At 43.1% G+C, this 12,561-nt stretch overlaps 1 protein-coding gene across 2 annotated transcripts in view; it reads right to left on the bottom strand.

The window, feature by feature from the left end:
* LOC133576857 (neuronal acetylcholine receptor subunit alpha-7-like) overlaps positions 1 to 12,561 on the bottom strand; it is a 157,371-nt gene that overhangs the window by 64,949 nt on the left and 79,861 nt on the right. For both annotated transcript variants that reach the window (XM_061930207.2, XM_072912423.1), the window contains exons 3-4: positions 11,645 to 11,689; positions 488 to 597 (exon numbers count right to left, since the gene is read on the bottom strand). In XM_061930207.2, coding sequence (XP_061786191.2) covers positions 488 to 597; positions 11,645 to 11,689 — 155 coding nt within the window. The remainder of the gene's footprint in view (positions 1 to 487; positions 598 to 11,644; positions 11,690 to 12,561) is intronic.

Raw genomic sequence — 12,561 nt, 5'->3', positions numbered from 1 at the left:
CCACACCGTTAGCTGTTAGCATCACAGCTAACGTTAGCATGTCGCTACCTCTCGCTCCGCGGGAGCGTGTGACGTTGCTCACGTGACAGTATGTGACGTATGTAAGGAGGTGCGCTTGTTTTAAAGTCTCTGTGAGAAAGAGAGACAGGAAAGAGTGAGAAACGCATGCAGTTTAATGCCCCGCAGCTAAAAGCAACTGCGTGAGAACGTATACTCGAATATCACGATATAGTCATTTTCTATATCGCACAGAGACAAACCCGCGATATATCGAGTATATCGATATATCGCCCAGCCCTATAAGGCGCACTGTTGAGTTTTGAGAAGAAAAACAAAGATTTTAAGTGCGCTTTATATTCTGGAAAATACGGAAACTTCTTCAAACCAACCTGCCTTAAATGTCTTAGCCCAGAACGTTTGCCTTCCTTCCCATGTGGGGCTGCAACATGCAAACGGGACTGCAGGAACAAGAAGGAAGAATACTGACCTGTTGTAGAGAAGGATGTCAGGAGTCCAGATTTGGTCGGAAGGGAATCGAAGGTTCTGGACACCGGGGTAGGTTTCAGGGTTCCAACTCAGGTAGACGTCAGTCCAATACTGAGAGATAGACAGAGTCTCTTAAATGTATAACTGGATGGCATTTATGTGTAATTCATAAAGTCTACTGAAACTAAAGAACCCTACTCATGTTTCCATATGAGTTGGGAAATTGTGTTAGATGTAAATATAAACGGAATACAATGATTTGCATATTCAGTTGAATATGCTACAAAGACAACATATTTGATGTTCAAACTGATAATTTTTTTTTTTTTTGCAAATAATCATTAACTTTAGAATTTGATGCCAGCAACAAGTGACAAAGAAGTTGGGAAAGGTGGCAATAAATACTGATAAAGTTGAGGAATGCTCATCAAACACTTATTTGGAACATCCCACAGGTGTGCAGGCTAATTGGGAACAGGTGGGTGCCATGATTGGGTATAAAAACAGCTTACCAAACAATGCTCAGTCTTTCACAAGAAATGATGGGGCAAGGTACACCCCTTTGTCCACAACTGCGTGAGCAAATAGTCGAACAGTTTAAGAACAACGTTTCTCAAAGTGCAATTGCAAGAAATTCAGGGATTTCAACATCTACGGTTCATAATATCATCAAAAGGTTCAGAGAATCTGGAGAAATCACTCCACGTAAGCAGCATGGCCGGAAACCAACATTGAATGACCGTGACCTTTGATCCCTCAGACGGCACTGTATCCAAAACCGACATCAATCTCTAAAAGATATCACCACATGAGCTCAGGAACACTTCAGAAAACCACTGTCACTAAATAGAGTTGGTCGCTACATCTGTAAGTGCAAAGCGAAAGCCATTTATCAAAAACATCCAGAAACGCCGCCGGCTTCTCTGGGCCCGAGATCATCTAAGATGGACTCATGCAAAGTGGAAAAGTGTTCTGTGGTCTGACAAGTCCACATTACAAAGTATTTTTGGAAATATTCGACATCGTGTCATCCGGACCAAAGGGGAAGCGAACCATCCAGACTGTTATCGACGCAAAGTTCAAAAGCCAGCATCTGTGATGGTATGGGGGTGTATTAGTGCCCAAGACATGGGTAACTTACACATCTGTGAAGGCACCATTAATGCTGAAAGGTACATACAGGTTTTGGAACAACATATGGTGCCATCTAAGGCGCGTCTTTTTCATGGACGCCCCTGCTTATTTCAGCAAGACAATGCCAAGCCACATTCAGCACGTGTTACAACAGCGTGGCTTCGTGAAAAAAGAGTGCGGGTACTTTCCTGGTCCATCTGCAGTCCAGACCTGTCTCCCATCGAAAACGTGTGGCGTATTATGAAGCGTAAAATACGACAACGTATTCCCAGGTTGAACGACTGAAGCTCTACATAAAACAAGAACGGGAAAGAATTCCACTTTCAAAGCTTCAACAATTAGTTTCCTCAGTTCCCAATCGTTTATTGAGTGTTGTTAAAAGAAAAGGTGATGTAACACAGTGGTGAACATGCCCTTTCCCAACTACTTTGGCACGTGTTGCAGTCATGAAATTCTAAGTTAATTATTATTTGCAAAAAAAAAATAAAGTTTATGAATTTGAACATCAAATATCTTGTCTTTGTAGTGCATTCAATTGAATATGGCTTGAAAAGGATTTACAAATCATTGTATTCCGTTTATATTTACATCTAACACAATTTCCCAACTCATATGGAAACAGGGTTGTAAATATGCTAGCAGTGCACATTCTCCACAGGCTTATAAAATTCAAAATACAATTTTCTTTCATGCGTGCTTTTCTACATCTCTGATTAAATGCTCTGGAGCTCATGTTTGCCGTATTGCAAGCGTTGGGATATTTCTCAGCGAATCATTAAACCCTGGACAAACTGTCATGTTTGAGGAATTCCCTTTGTTTTTGTTCTATTCAGTTAACTGTTCACCATTGAGTAATTATCAAGATGCCTTAAAAAATGCATGGTGCTGCAGCGTGTGGGCAAACGTTATGGGACACAGCAACGAATAAACTACTTCATTTAATATTCCTCAGCTCCCAGAAATGTCTTCCTCTTGCCAGAATATTTTGTGCACAAAGCAACATCCATAAAAGCATACTGACTGAACTTGACCCTCCAGATCTCAGATAACAGCTGGACTTTTGGTATTTTCTTGGCCTCCTTGGTTATTTCCTGTTTGGTATTTTACATTTTTCATTTCCCTTTTGACGCCGTCGCGTCAAGAGCATCTTTACTTTCTGTTTGTGGATGCTACGAGTGCACCTGATGTTGCTTGGTATTCAGTGACAGTCTTCAGCCAGTTGTGGGTTTATATTTAATGTTCGAACTGAGAAACTAAATTTTTTTTTGCAAATAATCATTAACTTAGAATTTTAATGGCAGCAACACATTGCAAAAAAGTTGTCACAGGGGTATTTTTACCACTGTGTTACATGGCCCTTCCTTTTAACAACACTCAGTAAACGTTTAGGAACTGAGGAGACCAATTTTTTAAGCTTTTCAGGTGGATTTCTTTTCCATTCTTGCTTGATGTACAGCTTAAGTTGTTCAACAGTCCGGGATCTCCATTGTAGTATTTTAGGCTTCATAATGCGCCACACCTTTTCAATGGGAGACAGGTCTGGACTACAGGCAGGCCAGTCTAGTACCCGCACTCTTTTACTATGAAGCCACACTGTTGTAACACGTGGCTTGGCATTGTCTTGCTGAAATAAGCAGGGGCGTCCATGATAACGTTGCTTGGATGGCAACATATGTTGCTCCAAAACCTGTATGTACCTTTCAGCATTAATGGTGCCTTCACAGATGTGTAAGTTACCCATGCATTGGGCACTAATACACCCCCATACCATCACAGATGCTGGCTTTTGAACTTTGCGCCTATAACAATCCGGATGGTTCTTTTCCTCTTTGGTCCGGAGGACACCACGTCCACAGTTTCCAAAAACAATTTGAAATGTGGACTCGTCAGACCACAGAACACTTTTCCACTGTGTATTAGTCCATTTTAGATGAGCTCAGGCCCAGCGAAGCCGACGGCGTTTCTGGGTGTTGTTGATAAACAGTTTTCGCCTTGCATAGGAGAGTTTTAACTTGCACTTACAGATGTAGCGACCAACTGTAGTTACTGACAGTGGGTTTCTGAAGTGTTCCTGAGCCCATGTGGTGATATCCTTTACACACTGATGTCGCTTGTACAGCGACTTATACAGCCTGAGGGATCGAAGGTCACGGGCATTCAATGTTGGTTTTCAATCTTGCAGTGATTTCTGCAGATTATCTGAAACTTTAGATGATATTACGGGCCGTAGATGGTGAAATCCCTTAATTCCTTGCAATAGCTGGTTGATAAATGTTGTTCTTAAACAATTTGCTCAGGCATTTGTTCACAAAGTGGTTACCCTCGCCCCATCCTTGTTTGTGAAAGACTGAGCATTTCAATGGAACCTGCTTTTACACCCAATCATGGCACCCACCTGTTCCCAATTAGCCTGTTCACCTGTGGGATGTTCCAAATAAGTGTTTGACGAGCATTCCTCAACTTTCTCAGTCTTTTTTGCTACTTGTGCCAGCTTTTTGGAAACATGTTGCAGGCACCAAAGTCTAAATGAGCTAATATTTGCAAAAAAATAACTAAGTTTTCCAGTTTGATCGTTAAGTATTAAGTTAAAGTTAAAGTACCAATGATTGTCACACACACACTAGGTGTGGTGAGATTATCCTCTGCATTTGACCCATCACCTTGTCTTTGCAGTCTATTCAATTGAATATAAGTTGAAAAGGATTTGTATTCTGTTTTTATTTACCATTTACACAACGTGACAACTTCACTGGTTTTGGGTTTTGACATCTTGACATCGACAAACTTTTTATGTTCTGCATGTTTTTGGCCTATATGAAGTAATAAATAAAATAATAATAATGGATTAGATTTTATGTAGCGCTTTTTTATTATTAGATACTCAAAGCGCTCACAGAGAAGTGAGAACCCATCATTCATTCACACCTGGTGGTGGTAAGCTACATTTGTAGCCACAGCTGCCCTGGGGTAGACTGACGGAAGCGGAAGTTGTATTTATGTGTTATATATATCACAGGGGGGGGGCGGCGTGGCGCAGTTGGGAGAGAGGCCGTGCCAGCAACCTGAGGGTTCCTGGTTCAATCCCCACCTTCTACCAACCTCGTCACATACGTTGTGTCCTTGAGCAAGACACTTCACCCTTGCTCCTGATGGGTCGTGGTTAGGGCCTTGCATGTCAGCTCCCGCCATCAGTGTGTGAATGTGTGTGTGAATGGGTGAATGTGGAAATAGTGTCAAAGCGCTTTGAGTACCTTGAAGGTAGAAAAGCGACATACAAGTATAACCCATTTACCATTTACCATTTATAAATATGTACTATGTGCACGAAGAAATAACAGTTACAATTGTATGTATCTTCCAAACAAGAAAGAGGTTTTATCACATCAACATCGGACTAACAACAGTCTTTTAAATCTCATCAATACCACAGATTAGGCAAACTGTCATTTTCCGGACACGATAAAGGCTTAAATAACGTCAAACATGTAGCGTTACAATAACCACAAAGATAAAGTGTTTGTCTTAACTAGGGATGTCCGATAATGGCTTTTTGCCGATATCTGATATTCCGATATTGTCCAACTCTTTAATTACCGATACCTATATCAACCGATATATACAGTCGTGGAATTAACACATTATTATGTCTAATTTGGACTACCAGGTATGGTGAAGATAAGGTACTTTAAAAAAAAAAAAAAAAGAATAAAATAAGATAAATAAATAAAAAACATTTTCTTGAATAAAAAAGAAAGCAAAACAATATAAAAACAGTTACATAGAAACTAGTAATTAATGAAAATTAGTAAAATTAACTGTTAAAAGTTAGTACTATTAGTGGACCAGCAGGACGCACAATCATGTGTGCTTACGGACTGTATCCCTTGCAGACTGTATTGATATATATTGATATATAATGTAGGAACCAGAATATTAATAACAGAAAGAAACAACCCTTTTGTGTGAATGAGTGTAAATAAGGGAGGGAGGTTTTTTGGGTTGGTGCACTAATTGTAAGTGTATCTTGTGTTTTTTATGTTGATTTAATTAAAAAAAAAAGAAGAAAAAAAAAGACGGTACCGATAATAAAAAAAACGATACCGATAATTTCCGATATTACATTTTAACGCATTTATCGGCCGATAATATCGGCAGGGCGATATTATCGGACATCTCTAGTCTTAACCCTAGTAATCCGCTGTGGACGGACGAAGCCAAGCAATGCAGGTTTAGCAAGCGGTGCGCGCTCCCGCGAAAGAAATCAATATTGTTGGCAGGCAATCACATTTTGCCGCAACACCGGCAAATACAAACAAAACAAAACACCGGCGGAAAGCAATAATTGATTAAAAAACAACAACAAGGAAACCGGAGTGTGGGGGGGGGTTTGGCCAGCGCTGCCTGTTGGAGCAAAAGTCACCGCCGCTGTCCATGGTGCTGAGGGAGAGCACCATCGGGCAGGGGAGGGGAATGTGCTGACGGCGAGACACAGCTGGCAGGTGATTCAATTTCCCAGGTGGTACGTGTTAATCTAATCATCTGTTGTCTTTAACCGTGAGCGGCCGGGTGCGGGAGGAGAAGGAGGATTGGAGCGACTGAAAAGTCTGTACGAACGTAGCTGTTGGAGAGCTTTAAAAAACCCATTAAAGGCCTACTGAAACCAACTACTACCGACCACGCAGTCTGATAGTTTATATATCAATGATGAAATCTTAACATTGCAACACATGCCAATACGGCCGGGTTAGCTTACTAAAGTACAATTTTAAATTTCGCGCGAAATATCCTGCTGAAAACGTCTCGGTATGATGACGCCTGCGCGTGACGTCACGGATTGTAGAGGACATTTTGGGACAGCATGGTGGCCATCTATTAAGTCGTCTGTTTTCATCGCAAAATTCTACAGTATTCTGGACATCTGTGTTGGTGAATCTTTTGCAATTTGTTCAATGAACAATGGAGACAGCAAAGAAGAAAGCTGTAGGTGGGAAGCGGTGTATTGCGGCAGGTGTTGTGCCGGATAACGCACCCCCGCCGTAGAATGCACCCCCTGACTGTTGTGCCGGATAACACAGCCGGTGTTTCATTGTTTACATTCCCGAAAGATGCCAGTCAAGCTTTACCATTGGCCTGTGGAGAACTGGGGCAACAGAAACTCTTACCAGGAGGACTTTAAGTTGGATGCGCAGACGCGGTACCGTGAGTACGCATGCAGCTGCGGCTTCCAAACATTTGATCGCTTGCCCGTACGTGCGTGCCGCTATGTGCATGTCACGTACGTAACTTTGGGGACTTTAAGGAAATATATGTGCTGTATGAACTTTGGGGAGGTGAACGGTACTTTGGGCTGTGGGATTGAGTGTGTTGTGCAGGTGTTTGAGTTGTATTGGCGGGTTATATGGACGGGAGGGGGGAGGTGTTTGTTATGCGGGATTAATTTGTGGCATATTAAATATAAGCCTGGTTGTGTTGTGGCTAATAGAGTATATATATGTATTGTGTTTATTTACTGTTTTAGTCATTGCCAGCTGAATATCAGGTCCCACCCGCCTCTCACAGCATCTTCCCTATCTGAATCGCTCCCACTGCCCTCTAGTCCTTCACTCTCACTTTCCTCATCCACGAATCTTTCATCCTCGCTCAAATTAATGGGGAAATGGTCGCTTTCTCGGTTCGAATCGCTCTCGCTGCTGGTGGCCATGATTGTAAACAATGTGCGGATGTGAGGAGCTCCACAACCTGTGACGTCACGCTACTCGTCTGCTACTTCCGGTACAGGCGAGGCTTTTTTATCAGCGACCAAAAGTTGCAAACTTTATCGTCGATGTTCTCTACTAAATCCTTTCAGCAAAAATATGGCAATATCACGAAATGATCAAGTATGACACATAGAATGGACCTGCTATCCTCGTGTAAATAAGAAAATCGCATTTCAGTAGGCCTTTAAACCTTGTCAACTGTGCGCAACTGGCTTTCAGCGTGTGGATCTGTGAGACCGCAAGTACCGTATTTTTCGGACTATAAGTCGCAGTTTTTTCATAGTTTGGCCGGGCTCCAGTGCGACATATATATGTTTTTTTCCTTCTTTATTATGCATTTTCGGCAGGTGCGACTTATACTCCGAAAAATACGGTACACAACGCTTACACAGAGTTTTGACCCGGAGAAGGCAGGGTCGGACTTCCGGAAATGCGTGTCCTTTCTGACTTCAATGCGTAAAAGGACACAAAAAGTGCGTTAACGCCAACATTGGTGCTTACCTTTAGTTACCTGGACTAAATCTTTGTTGTTTGTGCATATCTCTAAGGCAAATTAAGGCATGGGGGCCACATGCGGCCCGTTAAGCTTTTCAATCTGGCCCCACCGGACTTTCCCAAATATTTTTTTAGATCTTTAAGATCGAAACTATAGCCACCATTATGATGTGCAGTGATGTTTTCAAATGACCGTAAGTCTTGAACTATACACAAAGTATTTCAATGGTTGGAATCTGCGCTTTTGCATGATATACTAGTTACTATGGTAATCTAGTTAGTTACTATGGTAATCTAGTTAGTTACTATGGTAATCTAAGTCACAGCAGCTCAGACGAGGCACCAAGCAGTGTGGGTGGGGTGTGATTCTACAGAGTGTCAGCCTGACATGTGAGTGTCAGGGACAGACGCGGAAGGAGATTTTTACAACACAGTTCTAAAGCTCAGTGATATATCAGATGTATCAGATAGTACAAACCCCATTTCCATATGAGTTGGGAAATTGTGTTAGATGTAAATATAAACGGAATACAATGATTTGCAAATCCTTTTCAACCCATATTCAATTGGATGCACTACAAAGACAAGATATTTGATCAAACTCATAAACTTTATTTTTTTTTGCAAATAATAATTAACTTAGAATTTCATGGCTGCAACACGTGCCAAAGTAGTTGGGAAATGGCATGTTCACCACTGTGTTACATGGCCTTTCCTTTTAACAACACTCAGTAAACGTTTGGGAACTGAAGAGACACATTTTTTAAGATTCTCAGGTGGAATTATTTCCCATTCTTGCTTGATGTACAGCTTAAGTTGTTCAACAGTCCGGGGGTCTCCGTTGTGGTATTTTAGGCTTCATAATGCGCCACACATTTTCAATGGGAGACGGGTCTGGACTACAGGCAGGCCAGTCTAGTACCCGCACTCTTTTACTATGAAGCCACGTTGATGTAACACGTGGCTTGGCATTGTCTTGCTGAAATAAGCAGGGGCGCCCATGGTAACGTTGCTTGGATGGCAACATATGTTGCTCCAAAACCTGTATGTACCTTTCAGCATTAATGGTGCCTTCACAGATGTGTAAGTTACCCATGTCTTGGGCACTAATACACCCCCATACCATCACAGATGCTGGCTTTTCAACTTTGCGCCTATAACAATCCAGATGGTTCTTTTCCTCTTTGGTCCAGAGGACACAACGTCCACAGTTTCCAAAAACAATTTGAAATGTGGACTTGTCAGACCACAGAACACTTTTCCACTTTGTATCAGTCCATCTTAAATGAGCTCAGGCCCAGCGAAGCCGACGGCGTTTCTGGGTGTTGTTGATAAACTGTTTTCGCCTTGCATAGGAGAGTTTTAAATTGCACTTACAGATGTAGCAACCAACTGTAGTTACTGACAGTGGGTTTCTGAAGTGTTCCTGAGCCCATGTGGTGATATCCTTTACACACTGATGTCGCTTGTTGATGCAGTACAGCCTGAGGGATCGAAGGTCACAGGCTTAGCTGCTTACGTGCAGTGATTTCTCCAGATTTTCTGAACCCTTTGATGATATTACGGACCGTAGATGGTGAAATCCCTAAATTCCTTGCAATAGCTCGTTGAGAAAGGTTTTTCTTAAACTGTTCAACAATTTGCTCACGCATTTGTTTACAAAGTGGTGACCCTCGCCCCATCCTTGTTTGTGAATGACTGAGCATTTCATGGAATCTACTTTTATAACCAATCATGGCACCCACCTGTTCCCAATTTGCCTGTTCACCTGTGGGATGTTCCAAATAAGTGTTTGATGAGCATTCCTCAACTTTATCAGTATTTATTGCCACCTTTCCCAACTTCTTTGTCACGTGTTGCTGGCATCAAATTCTAAAGTTAATGATTATTTGCAAAAAAAAAAAAGTTTGAACATCAAATATGTTGTCTTTGTAGCACATTCAACTGAATATGGGTTGAAAATGATTTGCAAATCATTGTATTCCGTTTATATTTACATCTAACACAATTTCCTAACTCATATGGAAACGGGGTTTGTAGGTGTGGTTTTCTTACCCTTCGCTGTGTTTGTTGCGTTTCGCTTGACTGTAAAATATATTGATTGGGGGGGGGTGTGACGTTCATGTCGTGATGTATTCATTGATTTATCGTTCATAGTAGTGTTCCTAAAAATAGATATACCAGCCCCCAGACACATTTTTTTTCTCTAAATTTGGCCCTCCAAGGCAAAATAATTGCCCAGGCCTGCTCTAAGGTGAGGTTGGTACTACCCTTCGCGTGTCCTTCTTGCTTACCTTAGCCTTTTTGTGTAGTGGCGCTCTTTGTGAACTAATTTTGTTGAATAAAAAAACCTGTCACTGTAAATTGGGGCGATGTTACACAATCAAAGTGTGCATACTGACGCCCTCTCGTTCAACACCAGCGTACCTTATAGAGATGCGCGGTTTGCGGACACAACCGCGGAGTCCGCGGATTATCCGCGGATCGGGCGGATGAAATTAAAAAAAATAAGATTTTATCCGCTCGCGGGTCGGGTCGGGCGGATTAATTAGATTTTTTTTTGTTTTTGTTTTTTTTTTTTTTTTTTTTTGCGGGTGGCAGTTAAACCAATTGGGAAATATATATACATAGTTAAATGTTGTTACCCACATACGAAAAACGAGCAGGCACCTGCTGCATATGCCACAACAGAAGAAAAAAAAAAAAAAGAGATGGACACTTTTACGAGCGGAGAAGGGACGCCTCGCCGGGGTCCGGGACCGAGGCCCCTTCCCCCGAGAGGGCCCCACCGGGAGCCGTAGCTGAGGCGATCCGCGAGAAGGGCCCGACGCACGTCCAGGGTCACCACCGCGCCCACCGCACCGACACCCCGCCTCGTCCGCTTTCGCCGCGGCCGGCGTCACGCGCAGCAGGTAAGCAGCTTACCTGCCCGCCACCCCCGTGGCCGGGGGCTCGTAACATGGGTCACTCCGCGCGCTCCGCCCGCGCAGCTTACCTGCTTGCCACCCCTGTTGCCGGGGGCGCGTAACAGGGGTCACTCCACGCGCAGTGCGCTCACGAAAGGGGTGGGGCTCACCCTGGTTGATATAGACAGCAGGACGGTGGCCATGGAATTTCATTTAAGGTTTGTGATAAACCATCAAACTCATTCGTTAAAAGGACTCTATAGTAATATAAAGCGAAATTTTCTGGACATTATCATGCAAGAAAAGTTTATTTTTGGGATCGCGATCACTGCGTAATGATTTTTAAAGGTTGCATTACATTATTAACTGTCCCATGTGATCAGCCAGTGCGATTGGAAGTCCATGCTCAATTATTGCCTCCGTAAATAAAACTTCGGCATTTATCACATCCAAAGAATCTGTTTGGGCGACGAAAAACGTTGAAAGTTTTCCACTTGTATCGCTAGCAACGGCATTAGACTTGTGTTTTTTTGTCCCAACGTGGTCTTTTACATCGCTAATTCCTCCGTGTCCGATCGAAAAATTTTGTCTGCACAAGGTGCAATTCGCGTAGTTTTCACCCTTTTTTTTTTTTTTTAATTAATATTAGATATATAACAACGGGCGGATGGCGGGCGGATGCAGTTCTGACCAAACGTTACATCGGGTGGATGGCGGATGGTTGACGACTTTCTGACGCGGTTGCGGATGAGATAAATTGCCTATCCGCGCATCTCTAGTACCTTATGAACGTTATTCCAGATATATGGACACAAATTGCCACAAACTCCATCGTTTTTGTAGAAAGTCTTCCCAGAAACTCACCAGCTGCAGCCAGGCATTCGTCATCAGCACTTGGTTCTTCTCGTCCTGTTAACCAGAAAAACACAGTCATACACAATATTCATCTGCAAAACTGCAACAATAACAACATTGGTCAAGTGTTTTATAAAGATACAGCTGTAGGAGAAAGACGGGGGGGTTGCTGTTCTGCAAACTGCAAGGTGAGATTTGCATTTCTGCCAGCATGAGGATTTCATTTCCCGGCACTCATCGGGAAAGGTAAACAAAGCGCAAAGTCTGCAAGGATTCCGGGAAACCTTAGGAGGGAATGGCATGAAATGTGATTATTTTCTCAGGGCTGCACCAGTTTATCCAACACATCTGCAGCATCGCGTGGACATCGGGGGCAGTACCTCTGGATTGGCAGACCGGGGTGGTGGTTCCTCTCTTTAAAAAGGGGAACCGGAGGGTGTGTTCTAACTATCGTGGGATCACACTCCTCAGCCTTCCCGGTAAGGTCTATTCAGGTGTACTGGAGAGGAGGCTACGCCGGATAGTCGAACCTCGGATTCAGGAGGAACAGTGTGGTTTTCGTCCTGGTCGTGGAACTGTGGACCAGCTCTATACTCTCGGCAGGGTCCTTGAGGGTGCATGGGAGTTTGCCCAACCAGTCTACATGTGCTTTGTGGACTTGGAGAAGGCATTCGACCGTGTCCCTCGGGAAGTCCTGTGGGGAGTGCTCAGAGAGTATGGGGTTTCGGACTGTCTGATTGTGGCGGTCCGCTCCCTGTATGATCAGTGTCAGAGCTTGGTTCGCATTGCCGGCAGTAAGTCGGACACGTTTCCGGTGAGGGTTGGACTCCGCCAAGGCTGCCCTTTGTCACCGATTCTGTTCATAACTTTTATGGACAGAATTTCTAGGCGCAGTCAAGGCGTTGAGGGGATCCGGTTTGGTGGCT

Source organism: Nerophis lumbriciformis, linkage group LG36, assembly GCF_033978685.3.
Source record: "Nerophis lumbriciformis linkage group LG36, RoL_Nlum_v2.1, whole genome shotgun sequence".
NCBI classification, from domain to species: Eukaryota; Metazoa; Chordata; class Actinopteri; order Syngnathiformes; family Syngnathidae; genus Nerophis; species Nerophis lumbriciformis.
This window is presented reverse-complemented; position numbering and strand designations above follow the sequence as displayed.